Source organism: Centroberyx gerrardi, chromosome 16 (genome assembly GCF_048128805.1).
Source record: "Centroberyx gerrardi isolate f3 chromosome 16, fCenGer3.hap1.cur.20231027, whole genome shotgun sequence".
In the NCBI taxonomy this organism is placed as follows: domain Eukaryota; kingdom Metazoa; phylum Chordata; class Actinopteri; order Beryciformes; family Berycidae; genus Centroberyx; species Centroberyx gerrardi.
The window spans coordinates 27,747,396-27,761,559 of record NC_136012.1 but is presented as its reverse complement, the minus strand read 5'-3'; the positions used below and the strand labels follow the sequence as shown (position 1 = coordinate 27,761,559).

The window sequence follows — 14,164 nt, the reverse complement described above, 5'->3', positions numbered from 1 at the left end:
TTAACTTCTGTCAAAAAGCCTTTGAGCAAGGCACTGAACCAGCAGCAGACTGGTAAAAAAAAAAGAGGGATGTCCTGAAATTGAACAGTCGCGTCTTTAATATACATTTGCACAATTTACATCCTTTTCAGTTTCCACTTTAAATCCCTTAGTGATCTGAATTCAACAACCAAGAACAGAAATAACTGGAATTACAGCCTGTAGTGTTTTCCTTCAACATAACCTGAAGTCTGAAACAAAGAAATCAATAATAACAAAGACCAGTTAACATTGTGATTAGAGGGATGGGAATGTGTCAGCAGTTTGTTTATTTATTAAGTGTTCATGTGCTGCTGAATGTTTCCATAAAGAACTGTATTAACTGGTTCTGAGAGTGTTTCTATATAATTCCATATATAATCCAGACGGTTAGGATTGAGTTCATGTCTGATTGGAGCCACTTGATTGCTAACTGTAGCTCCAGTATGTGGCGGCGATGGGTTGGAAACGATACCAGTGAGAGAATGTGATTGGCTGCTGATGGGTGATGTCAGTGTTTCCTCACCAACAAACAAGGAAGTGAAACAACCGAGGTCAACCTGGGATGAAAGTTTCTCTGGTTGTAGAACGTGAACAGACTTCCGGAGTTCCTGGTGCTGAGGAGGCTTGGTTCCCCCGGCCGGTTCTCAGAGGAACGTGGTGAACATGCAGAGTTCTCAGCTGGTCCACGGGTCTTTCCCTGTGTGTTCCTGACAAACAGAAGAAGAGAAGGGTTTCCATAAGGATCAGGTGGGAGGAGCTACAGCAGATGTAAACCTGCATTAACAAGCATCTGATCAGACTGTAAAACTACATGAAAATACAGTTATATAAATGAAGTTCCTTCCAAAATGCGCTATATCCATCCAAGATCTTTTTAATGCTGCCTTATTTTGGTTCAAAAACCAGAATAAAGAAACACAGCTGTCAAAAGCAGACTGAACAGCTGATGAAAATGCTGAATCTAAACAAAACGGGCAGAATAAGAAGGACAGCAGGAGATTAATAGTTAATTAGCTGTGTTTAGTAAAGCAGACGAGATGCAGATTTACCTACTAACCTGTTCTGGATTCATCTGAGAAACCTGACATTACATGGTGAAAAATAACTTTTATTTAAGACGTTTTCATACTTTTAAGGCCTTAAATTTAGATCATTTAAGACTTTGTCACCCGTTTTAAGAACCGCTGGATACCATGAAAAAGTTGCCCATGTGTCTTGCTTTGACCCTGGACATGAAAAGACAGAAGGCTCCATGCTGGACTGAAGGGAAGCTGAAGGGAAGCTGGAGGGAAGCTGGAGGGAAGCTGGGGGGAAGCTGGAGGGAAGCTGAAGGGAAGCTGGAGGGAAGCTGGAGGGAAGCTGGGGGGAAGCTGGAGGGAAGCTGGAGGGAAGCTGAAGGGAAGCTGGAGGGAAGCTGAAGGGAAGCTGGAGGGAAGCTGAAGGGAAGCTGGAGGGAAGCTGGAGGGAAGCTGGAGGGAAGCTGGGGGGAAGATGTGGGGAAGCTGACCTGGTATCTGCGGTAGTGCTCCAGGCTGCTGCAGTGCTGCTGCTTGGCTTCGTCCTCGTCGGCGTAGATCACCTGACACAGGTTACAGAAGTATCCGACGACCGGGCGCACAAACTCCGCCCCTACAGAGAACACACAGCCAGTCAGCCGCTCTGCTAGCACTCAGCCAGGCTTTACACAGTGTAGATACAGGCAGTTTAAAGAGCAAATCAACACTAAATCACACGGGTCAAAAAATCCCTGTTGCACTGCTGTCTGTGGGTGGAAACTCTAAAGCATTTTGCACTTTTGGCCACGCCCCAATCAGTGATGTCAGAGCAGGTATTTGGCTGTCAAAGGCAAAATGCTTTTATGCGACGTCTTTTATCCTCTTGATTTTACAATTATTTTTTTTATGCTTATGGTGCCTTGTTTTAATTCATTTTGGGAGTTTCATGTTTGCTTTAATGCGACTGTTAAAGCACTTTGGAAATAAAGTTTATTTTTATATTATTATTATAAGCTTTTATATAGGCTTACAAAAACTTCTGAATGAATACAAAAAAATTACATTTCCTTTTTTCTCCCATAAGGACTAAATGGCTAGACTGAGCCCGGTTGCTGTATTGCTGCGTGCTGCTATAGTAATTATTATTATTATTATTATTATTATTATTAACAAACAGTAAGAAAGACAGAAGGTGAGTCTGCAGCTCTGTAACTGGCAGGTTGAACTGGTTTCTTACCAACAGGTTTAGTGGGTTTGTGCGGCTCCACAGCGCCTCCTGCAGGTTCAGACTGCTGCTGCTCCTCTGCCTCGTCTGTGGCTTCGTCTCTGATCTGCTCCGGCTCTGGATCCTCCATCTCCACCTCCTCCGGACTAACTCCCTGCACTTTGGGAGTCTCCTTATCTTCTGCAGTCTTTTTAGCCGACTCTGCCTTCTCTAGGGTCTTTTCAGCTGCTGACTCCGTCTTCTCACAAGTCTTTTCAGCTTCTAACTCCTTCTCTGGAGTTAGCAACGTCTCATTCTCTTGAGTCGTTTTAACCAACTCCTTCTCTGGAGTCTTTTTGCGTGGTAACTCTTTCTCTAGAGTCTTTTCAGCTGCTAAATCCTTTTCTGTAGTCTTTTTAGCTGCTAACTCCTCCTTCTCTAGAGTCTTTTTAGTCACTAGTTCCTTCTCTGGAGTCTTTTTAGCCGCTAACTCCTCTTTCTCTAGAGTCTTTTTAGCTGTTAACTCCTCTTTCTCTAGAGTCTTTTTAGCTACTATCTCCTTCTCTGGAGTCTTTTTGGCCACTGACTCTTTCTCTAGAGTCTTTTTAGTTGTTAACTCCTCCTTCTCTGGAGTCTTTTTAGCTACTATCTCCTTCTCTGGAGTCTTTTTAGCTACTATCTCCTTCTCTGGAGTCTTTTTAGCTACTATCTCCTTCTCTGGAGTCTTTTTTGCAGACTCTTTTCTCTCAGCAGACTTCTTGCTCGTCTCCTCTCTCTCTGAGCTCTTCCTGCCGGACTCGTCCCTCTCGGAGGTTTTGGACTTGCTGCTCCTGTCGCTCCTCCTGCCGCCCCGGCTCCTGCGCTCCCTCCTCTGCTCCTCGTCCGACTCGCAGTCCGACTGCACCTTCCACCTGCCATGAAAAATCACATACGACAGAACAAAATTCAATATAATTAAGTAGCACAGAACAGAACTTTAGTTTTTAGTCTCACTTGGAATGCACAGACAGATATCAGTATATATTAACCACTGGGCAAGATTTTAATTTAAAAATACACTCATCATACCAGTCCAAATCAAAAAAGCTATAGTGACCATATCACTCTGTAGCTGAACATTACTCTACACAACTAATATCACAATTTGTGACACAACAGTGAATAGACAGTGACAAATAATTTCATGTGTATTGCAACTGAACAATACTTTTCCAGACTTTATTTCCACACTTTTAAAAATCTGGAAATGATGAAATTCCTTTTCCAGACCTGAGTATGAATCCAGTAAACACACAACAGATTACAGTTTGTGATGGAGGTTCTTACGCTACTGTGAGCCTCTGATACTTGTGGGAAATCTGTGCGCTGAGCTTGGAGCCGTTGAGCTCGACGGGTTTACAGTTGAACTCCTTGACGGCTCTGAGAGCCTCTGAAGAGCTGCACATCTCAATGAAGCCCTGCAACACACACACACACACAGCATGCTGTCAGGATACCAACATGATGACTCTGGTACCAATACCAGCCAAAAGATCACATGAAACTTGAATGATCCCTATGAGCATAATACATAAGACGTATACTGAACAAAAATATAAACGCAACACTTTTGTTTTTGCTCCCATTTTTCATTAGTTGAAATAAAAGATCTAAGACTTTTTCTATGCACACAAAAGGCTTATTTCTCTCAAATTTTGTTGTGACCAGCCCAAGGCACACCTGTGCAATAATCATGCTGTTTAATCAGCATCTTGATATGCCACACCTGTCAGGTGGATGGATTATCTTGGCAAAAGAGAAGTGCTCACTAACACGGATTTAAACAAATTTGTGAACAAAATTTGAGAGAAAGTCTTAGATCTTTTATTTCAACTCATGAAAAATGGGAGCAAAACCAAAAGTGTTGCATTTATATTTTTGTTCAGTGTATAAATATATAGTATTTAACATAACATAACAAAATAACAGCTGGATGTCTTCTGACCTCCTGGCGGTTGCGGATGAGGAAATATCGCACCACTTTCCCAAAGCCCTTCATGACTTTCACAAAGTCGGAGTCGGTGTAGAAGCGGCGGGGGAGGTTTCTGAGGTAGATCACTCTGCTGGAGGGAGACTGGAGGACAAACACAACAAAAACACCTAATCACTCAAATGTTTCTTCATGTCAGCAGAGAGTATCGCGTCTAGTCAATCTAACTAAACCCACTCTGCTAAAATATGTATATATTTCCTCCTTACCTTGGGTTCATCTCTGTCTTTCCCATCTGTAAAAGACAAACCAAAACATTAGTCAGGAACATGAATGGTGATATCAGCTCCATGTTATTCTGCTGTCAGGAACATGAATGGTGATATCAGCTCCATGTTATTCTGCTGTAGTAATCACTAATGAGACTCTTGACCATCACAGTTTCACAAGCTCTCCATCCAAATTATATTATTGTCACTTTGTAATGACATTTTTAAATTGTTGTTTACATTCTAGCAGCCAATGGCATCGCTAGAAAGATGTGTGTCTCAGAAATAAACAGAATTCTGCTCAGTCAGACTTTGTTGTCACTGAAGTTTTATTGATCACATCGTATCGTGTTGTATTGAATCCTGAACTCTGCTGACCTTGGTCATCGGACTCGTCTTCCTCCAGCTCGTCCAGAGTGATGCAGTTCTCAAGGTCTACTGGGAAATCTGGTTCCTCCTGGGGGAGAACAGTGAAGATATGTCGATATTGACCCTTTATTGAATATCGGATATCAGCCGGTCAGTGCCGTCCACCTCTGACATGATGGATATGACCATCATTCTAGGTTTCAGTGGAGAGTTTTAGTGTCCCATGCTCTAAATGCTGTTTCAGAGGCTTTTCCAACACTGAATACTTAATAACATATATATAATACTTAGTAATTTGAATAATTGTAATGTATTTTGGCATGAAAATGGTCAAATTCAAAGACACTGAATATCGGCACAAAACACTGAATATTGGCAGCTCCAATCCAAAAACATTGGTTTCGTATCGGCCTTCAACACCCTGAAAGATGATCAATTACTCAATACTGTGATCATAATTATTAATCACGATTATTAATCTCCATGATTTGAGGGACAAAATTATTTTATTTCACTTATTGCATCTCACATCAACATATTGACTATTTTGAAGAACAGCTGCCACTCAAAGTGAAATTAAATGCTTCGTTATTGCCAATATGATAATATTCTAAAAAAAATCGCAATATAATTAAACAAGATTAATTGTGCAGCCGTGATTACAGCAGACACTGTAGACTTGGATACTACTACTACTACTACTACTACTACTACTACTACTACTACTACTACTACTACTACTACTACTACTACTACTACTACTACTACTACTACTACTGATTAGGAATGGAACTCTAAATTTGAAGTGAATGGGAGTTGTGTGTCCAGAAAACCAGAAACTTGGGGGTAAAAAAAGAAAAATCTACTTCTTGGTCTTTTATAAAAATGTTTGACATGAAGAAGAAATGCTCCTTGGGTCTATCCTGATGAAGGATGATACATCTAAGTGTGCAACAGCTCCTTTATTTAAGATACATTGAAATTTACATGAGGGTTTTCTGACTGTGAAACGGGTTTGCGCCGTCTCTCTCTACCTCGTCTTCCTCTGGTTGCGTCTCTTCATTCTCCACTGGTTCTCTGCTGGTTTCTGGTTCTTCCTCCTCCATCTTGATCCAAGACGTCGCCTCCTTCTCTGGACCCTCCTCCCTCCTTTCTCCCTCCTGCTCCTCCTCCTCCTCCTTCACAATTTTCTCCTGATCACCGGCCTCCTTCCTCTTCATCTCCTTCTCTTGAACTATAAAAGTTTTGTGATTTACTTTCAATTTTGTTTTCAGTTTATTTTTCCAGGCAATGCTAGCTTGCTAGCTTTTGTTTAGCATCTACCTTTCAGAAACAACTCATCATAGTTTAAATGTTTACCTTGCTCAGGAGAGTCGGTCGTTTCTGCTGGACCGTCTTCCTCAGCAGCAGCATCCTCCTCCTCCTCTTCCTCCTCTTCTCCGTCGGTGTTGTCCAGAATCTCCATATCTTGGTCCTCCAGATTCTCTCCGTCTTCTCCGATCACCTCCATCCCCTCGATGTCGCTCTCCTCCCCGGACGACCTGTGGGTTTCAGGGAGTTTAGTTCACAGGCATTTACAAACCTATAGTCCATCTGCTTTGGTCTAAAATCAGGGGACGAGTTGCCGCTTTGTTGCATTTACCCATCGGTTCAGTCATGGAACTGGAGTCCGGTGTCCAGACCATTTTCTGATGTCTTGGACTTTTCTAGCTCTCGTTACTTTTTTAATTTGGACTTTAAACGTCGTCTCATCCGATTGCCGTGTTCTTATACGTCCAAACCAACCCAACTAAGAGTTAAACTGCTCCAGGATTGGAAATGACTGCTCTAAATGAAATGAAAGACCATTTCGACAGCCACAACAAATGTAAAAACTCACACTGCTTCCTCCTTGATCGGTGCATTCTGGCTGGTTTCAGGTTTGGAGGAGCTGGGAGCCGCTGGTTCGTCGGCTTTGGACTCGGTTTCTGTCGGCAAGAGAGAACGTAGCTGGAATTAGCCGGAAAGTCCTGTATATCAGTGGCTCTCAAAGTGGGGTCCAGGGACCACCAGGGGTCTCCGAGGTGGTTTGAGTGGGTCCCAAACAAAATGAGGAATAACTTAATACCTAAATACCTTAAATAGCTTAATTTCTGCCAATTGCTGCTGCGGCACCTGAATTTCCCCCAGGGGATCAATAAAGTGCAATCTTATCTTATCAAACTTACTAGCAGCTAACACATTGAGAGAAAGCATAAGGATGGCTGGTTGGATCCTATGGGGTTCCTTGGGTCCAATGGTTCTCTATGGGATCTAATGGGATCTAATGGGGTTTAACTGGGTCCAATGGAGCCCCTGTTCCAGTGTTTGCTGTCCAGTAAGTTTGTATTTTCTTACTAATTTGCCGAGTTTTGTCCGGTTCCACGGTCTTTTCTCTGGATCTGCTGTCCCTGGAGGATCTATCACTGGATTTATCGCTGGACCTCGACCTGGTTCTCCTCTCACTCCCTTCTCTCTTCACCTCCTTCTCCTCCCTCTCTCCACTCCTCCTCCTCTTGGAAGATGCTGGCTCGTCTCTCCTCCTCGGACTGGGACTCCTCGTCCTCTTGGTTGGAGAACTTTCCTCTTCGTACTTCTTGGCTGATGAAACCCGCCTGCAGGACAGAACAGGACAGGAAGGATCAATCAGACACTAGTGACAATCAGCCGATAAACAGGTCATCGATACATCGGTATTATATGAGAATCCATCACACTAGTTACATTTAGACTGAATATCAAAGTGCTAGTAGCAGAGATAAAGATATCCTAAATGTTATGAATACCGGGAAAACGTCACAAAGTGAAGACATTATACTTACATGAGGGTGTTGTATTCTCCAGAGTAGGTGACCTTTATAATGTCACCGTTTATCCTCAGGATGTTTGTTGAATAATAGTCAACCAGCTTCTGAGCGTCTGCAGCGTCTTTCAATTCTACAAACGCCTGAGAAAATAACGAGAAAGTTAATGTTATATTGCATTTACAAAGATGAAAGAAACAAAGCAGACAATGTCAATGTGATTTGTTTTTCATATTTCACTCAATTCCCTTATCATTCCATGCATCTTATTGTTGCTCCACTGTGTTGTAATCTGTTTTAGATTCTGTTATCCAGTTCAGCTGTGCCTTTTCTTATCATTTTTTAATTTTGATCTTTACTTTTGTTTTGCTTAATATCTTTCCTTCTTCTCTGGTTTGCTATGAGGTGAATATTTTTTAGAGGTTCCTTGGGGTTTTTAATCTCACCTACACACATGATGTAAAATTCCATGACTTTGCAGAGCTAAGTCCAAGCACTTCCATGACCTGAAACTGTTTTCCTTCCTGGTTTGTTCATGTTTTTTTCAGTGTGAAAACCAGCTAATGCAATGAAGGTGTGAAACCAAGTTTGAAAATAGGCTACATTCTGCTATATTACTGTACCCATTCAGCAAACTCCCTGAAATCCATGACTTTCCCTGTCTGGAATACACTGCTAAAAATACCCACGATATTCCAGAAATTCCATGACTCTGCACAGATTAGTAAATGTTCTCTTCTTCGTGTTTTCTACCACAGTGGGTTCATCACTGCACCAACAAGCGGAGCTGTAGTGCGGTGCGGTGGATCTGGATCTCACCATGGAAGGCAGGAACAGCGTGTAGAGCGGCGAGCCGAAGCGCTTGGCGATGCTGAGGAGGTCGGAGCGGCCGTCGTCTCCTGACGGAGCGGGAGTGAAGCTCAACACCCGGGAACTCTGGGAGGAAACACACCGCATAACCACTTTACAATATACATGTTGGTTGGGGCAATAAGTAAGGTTTTTTCTCCCTATAGCACAAAATGACCATAATATACTGTATCTGCAGGGGTTGATGGGTTGTTGATCAATACCAGTGAGATGAGACCAAGATTTCTGGCTTTTAAAACAAGGTAACAAACCTTCATCTGGAGTCAAGTTTTATTCTAAACATCTAGCTGGATGGTAAAATCGTGAAAGTGAACCCAGGGTGGGAAGTTACCGTCAGCCAAATGCTCTTAAATTATGGCTGTGGTTGTTTTGGTGTACTCTACCAACAACTTTGGTAGATAACAAACTGTCATTCTGAAGTCATACTCTGCTGGTAAAACAGTGAAACAGGACAGGAAATTTTCCAAATATATGCAGCAAGGTGCTCCAAAATCTAATCCCATCATCTACTGTATAAAGGGAACCCATGGTGTCAGTATGAAGTTTCTATCATGTGTTATTCTTCAGTTATTGTGTTCAGAAGAATGTGTCAACACACAGACAAACAGCCTGACACCAACATGACAACATAACGTCCTGTCACCATGTACCACAGTGACAGGACAGAAAAATGATCTGAGTATTATTTGTTTTAGAAAACTTTTCCCTTCAGTCTGATGAGTTGATTTTGACCGCTGGCTGGATGAGTGTTTACCTGGAGGAAGTTGAAGGTGTTGGAGATGTAGAAGGTGATGTTTTCCCCCTGTACGGAGGAAGGGGAGCTGGTGTAGTACTTCACCAGGTCCTTGGCCTGATCGCTGGAGCCCAGCTCCACAAACGCCTGGATGGGTTTACATGAGATATCATGTTAACAAGGTGTGTGCAGGGCAGGGGGGCCCGGGTGCCCAAACACCTGCTGTACACTTTTATATTCTGCATTACTAAGAAACAAAAACAAAAAATGAACAAAAATAATCTGAAAGTGAAGTCAATCTGAACAGATTGAGAAACAAAAAAAACAAAAAAGATTATTGCTTCTCCTGAGATTATTGTTATGAGGTTATTGCTTCTCGTTAAACCTTTAACATGTGAAACCATACAACACCATATACATACTGTATTAAAATGGATAAATATTTGGGTGTGTATCACTAATATATGTTCAAACGTGGTAGAAAATGAACTCGACTTACTAAGGAAGGAAACATGATGACTTTCACTATTTTCCCAAATGGTTCAGTCAACTTCCTCAGGTGCTGTTCATCCACAGAATGGGCTGGAAACTTCACACAAACCACTTTGCTGTTGCCTCCAGACTGATGACATGTAAAAACACAAGACATGAGTTAGTGTTCAGGTAAACTCACTGGAGAAGAACCAAATCTACAGAAGTGTTTATAGAGGAGTCTAGAGGGTTTAGTTCTCAGTACCTTCTTTTTCTGCTTTCTATTCGGCTGTGGATCTGTGGGACAAAAAAAGCAGTTAGCACGATAATAATGAGTACAATGACATGAACATCACAGAGAAAGACCAATTAAATAGCTTTACAAGAGCTGGCTGACTGACTGGCTGTCTGGGGCTGCTGGGCGGGCGCTCCTTCATCCTTGGGCTTCTCCGGTTGGTGGTCGTCCCTTGAATGACAGGATGGATTTTATTTGACACATTGCTCTGTCATAACATCTAGCTTAGCCTCATCAACAAAACACCTGCCAGCTAAAATGTGCGTGTACTGTACAGACCGCACACTTGATGTTTAATCCAAGAAAATTTAGTGAGATAAGACATGTAGTGTGTCGTAAACTGACCTGCTGGCTGTCTCCATGCGACAGTCCCAGTCAGGAAACCTGCAGAAGAGACGTGAAGACAACAGAGCCATGAAAACCACAACAAGGTAAAAGCGGCTTGAATGAACATCAAGAAAGAGACGTAAAGTCCTTAAACTCTTGTCCAATTCACACAAATCTAAAAGGCAACAAATAAAAACGTAATTATTACACTATTATTACATTACTATTCTTCTCTACCTGATTTAACACTAGAAAGGCCAATGGTTTTAGGGGGTGAAAGAGAAGGCCAACAAGTTGTAAACCGAAGTAAATATGATTCTAACTACTATTTCTGTGCGTGACTTTGAAAATCGAACAAGTCATTTTGAAGGGTGAGATGTTTCAGCTCAAAAAGTCAAAAGTGACAGTGGCTTGGAGAACCATTTCTACTATGATCTTATTTTTCCCCAGAACTTCTCTTTCATCCATGATTATTCTGGGGTTACAGGAATATTTGTTGCATCTATTGCAACAAATATTCATTCCGTTCAATAAAGAGGCAAGGGCAGATTTATACTAAGTTTTCTTTAGTTTTGGTCTTTATTTTTTCTTCTTAGTGGCCTCCCACCTGCTGTGTGTCACCACTTTGGAATAACATTAAGTTTCTACAAACGTTAGGCTAGTTAACATCCAGGAAATTTAGACGCTACCACTTTGTGTAGAGCAGCGTAACAGGCAGCCAATCAGGAGCCTATTTGATACAGAGCCATTGTTTTGCTTTGATTTGATTGGCTCACAATCAGAGAGAGTGTACGGTGGCCAGCAGGGACAAAATTTAAGAAAACATGACCAAAGACTGTATATAACCAAGGCTTTCAAATGTTATCGTCTCAAAAAGTAAACCTTTACTGTTTTATCCGCCAAAGACAAATTTTAGCAGCAGCTGGAGCTTGATGGGCGGAGAGGAATTCAGACTCAGTGTGTTAATCAGTGAAATCAGCTGCTGCAGTGTTTGGTTGGAATGAAAATCTGAATTGGCCTTCAAACTTACAGCTGGAGCAGGGTGAGCTGTCTGTCTGCATGCTGAGGCGCGTTGATGTGCTGAACCCAGAACTGCAACACAAACAGCAAAGCATGTAAAGACTGAACTGTCACTCAGGCAGCAGAGCTTCTGGGAAACACAGTTTCCAGTCCAGCCAGAGCATCAACGTACCTGCCGTCCCTCCGCACCCAGAAGCCAAATGATGAGCTGTATAAAGACTGATGAGTGAGGAAGAGTAGTACCTGCCCCTCCCACCCCGCCCTGAAGTCGGGGAAGCCCCGCCCCCTCAGACTCTGGTAGGAATGCAGAGAGATTCAAGAGGAAGGAAAGATGGAGGTACTTACCTTCTCCGACAGAACAGTGATATCACACAGCGAGCACGAGTACGGGAACACCGCCGGCGACGTCCCGTGGAAGTCGAGCGCCGCTTTCTTGGAGGGCATCTTGAGCGCCGTGTTGAGCCTGCCGCCGCCGCTCTTCTTGTTGTAGGAAGCGTCCGACTCGCGGCGCTCTGCCCGAGCTTTGGGCCGGTATTCCTCAGGAGAAGGCGCAAACCTGTAATCAGCTGATCTGGGCTGAGAGAAGCGGGAAGGCTTTCTGTCGCCGCTCCCTGCTGCCGCTGAGCTGGAAGAGGGCCGGTCATACATGGAAACCGCACCGCCGTCTCTCCCTTTCTTACCATATTCAGTAGGCCTTCCTCTGTGGTCGTAGTCCACTACGTAGTTGGAAAATGATGATGATAATGATGGTGATGGTGATGGTGATGATAATGGTGGCGGCTCTGCACTAGAGGAGGGCTTGTAGCTTCCGGCACCGGTCTTCCTGGGATTCCCCCAGCGGTCCTGCCAGTCCTGAACCTGCTCTGGTGGGAGGGGCTTGGGCGTTATGAAGGCGTGGTCCAGTGGATACTGCACAGGCCGGCTGCGAAGGTGATCCCACTCGCCGCCGGAGGGCCTGGCTGCAGGCAGGCGGGTTGAGCCGGCAGGACGAGAGGAGGACGAAGGGTAAGGCTCGCTCGCACCCTTCTTGCCCTTGATCTCCTCCAGGAGGCGGGGCAGCGACTCAATGGTCAGGACGTCCTCCGGTAGCTCAGCCAGCACAGCCAGGTCGTCCGGTTCCAAACCGCAGCTGCTGAGGAGGCTGAGAGCGCCGTCCGGCCTCACGGCCGAGAACGACGGCTCCCCCGAGGCTCTGGAGGAGGAAGACGACGGGTAGGAGGAAGAGGAGGATGCCAAGTGAGACGGCGGCTCGTGAGGTTGCCTGTAAAAGTCGTGGTCTGCCGAGGGACGATAGTGATCTGACGAGCTGTAAGTTCCCAGGTCGGGCCGGGAGTCTGCGGCGGGCGGCGCTCGTCTGTACGGGTAGTGAGACATGATGGGAGGAGCTGTGGAGAGACGCACTGGGTTTCTGTAGACAGAGGTTGCCGGGGAAGAGAGATGTAAAAAATGGCTTAAAGAGAAGAGAATTAGAGAATTTTGATGATAGGGTATATCCTAAGATTGTAGAATATGTCGGGCTACAGCTGACAACATGGCATCTGAACGCAGGGCAACACATGCCGTGCCGTGCTCTCTTTTTCTCTATGGAAAGTGAGGAAGAGAGAATATGACAGCTAAATGCAAGGGGGCTGATGGTCTTTGTTAACAGAAATCAAGGCAGGAGGCACAGACGGCAAAATTCAAACACAATTCCACTTCTATCAAAACATGAAATGCAGGTTTTAAGGAAAAATGAGAAGTTAATTGTGTGTCCCCTTACAAAAAAGAACTGTAGTGCATGTAGGATACCATACAAGTGTCACAACAACACGCAGCTTTATACAGGTCAAGAATTATACCATAGAAATTCTAATAGTAATCAAAATAAAAAATAATAAAAATAATAATAATAATAAAAAAAAAGACTATAGGATTACTATGATACTAGCATGTCAACATAGGAATATTATAGGAATGTTTTGATACCATACGACATAAAAATACCACAAAGCACGATAAGTTCACTATAAACTCACTGTTGTGCACCACAGTCACACACTGTAAACCACTATGGTAATATTATGAGAATATTTTAGCGGTTTTTCGTTCCGTTGCTGTAAAAGAGGGAAACCGAAAAATCACTAAAATAGTTTAGCATATGAGTCAATGTAACGTCAAACTCGATTTTTGTCATTTACCAGATGAAACCACAGACAACACCAGAGCCTTAACGTTACCGTTATTTTAAAATGTAACTTAAACCGTAGAATTTATTCTCAGTTTCAGTTGGCTAACGCGAGCTAACCAACTTAGCATCACAGTAAAGTTAGCTAATAATAACAGATAACGGTAAACAGGATGACATCTTCAGAAACGGCCTTACCTTAAATATTTATCAAAGAAATTGCCCAGTCGCCTAATAAGGCTAATAAGCAATAGTAACTAATAGGAATTATGTTAATGAGAAAGAAATTAACAGCAAATAGAGACAGTTATTCCAAGCTAGGTCAACTGTGGCCAGAAGCTAACCAAGTACTTCCGGGGCAGCGTCAAACAAAATAAAAGTCTCTAGTAGCGTGTCGATATTTTTTTAATAAGATTATTACGATATTACAATAATTACATAACTAGATCTGTTCAAAACTGCCTGTTCTATTAGCCATAGCAAACGGCTAACTACTAACGCCAAATTATTTTGTCAATAATAGATATCTGCCAATGGGAAAACTAGTAAAACTAATTATTTTTTAACTTATTATTAACGGATCCTGTTTGTTGTCTGTCCATTATAATTACAATAAAAGTGAAAGAGGTCTCGTA

At 43.0% G+C, this 14,164-nt stretch overlaps 1 protein-coding gene across 3 annotated transcripts; it reads right to left on the bottom strand.

Annotated features, from left to right (window-relative positions):
• Nucleotides 1-93: 93 nt before the first annotated feature.
• On the bottom strand, nucleotides 94-13,855 carry matr3l1.1 (matrin 3-like 1.1). 3 transcript variants are annotated; one of them, XM_078289305.1, is made up of 22 exons: nucleotides 13,728-13,855; nucleotides 11,711-12,773; nucleotides 11,376-11,437; nucleotides 10,364-10,402; nucleotides 10,107-10,189; nucleotides 9,989-10,020; nucleotides 9,752-9,874; nucleotides 9,274-9,399; nucleotides 8,469-8,585; nucleotides 7,668-7,792; nucleotides 7,204-7,460; nucleotides 6,707-6,794; nucleotides 6,187-6,368; nucleotides 5,862-6,061; nucleotides 4,837-4,915; nucleotides 4,459-4,484; nucleotides 4,205-4,333; nucleotides 3,547-3,677; nucleotides 2,867-3,131; nucleotides 2,254-2,743; nucleotides 1,529-1,650; nucleotides 94-728 (listed from the first exon to the last, which is right to left on the bottom strand). In XM_078289305.1, exons 2-22 carry the CDS (start codon nucleotides 12,737-12,739, stop codon nucleotides 696-698), a joined length of 3,738 nt encoding a protein of 1,245 aa, XP_078145431.1. In that variant the 5' UTR covers nucleotides 12,740-12,773; nucleotides 13,728-13,855; the 3' UTR covers nucleotides 94-695. The 3 variants fall into 3 exon arrangements, with proteins under 3 accessions (XP_078145431.1, XP_078145429.1, XP_078145430.1); XM_078289303.1 differs by having other exon boundaries at nucleotides 2,254-3,131; XM_078289304.1 differs by having other exon boundaries at nucleotides 2,254-3,131; nucleotides 10,125-10,189.
• Nucleotides 13,856-14,164: the final 309 nt, after the last annotated feature.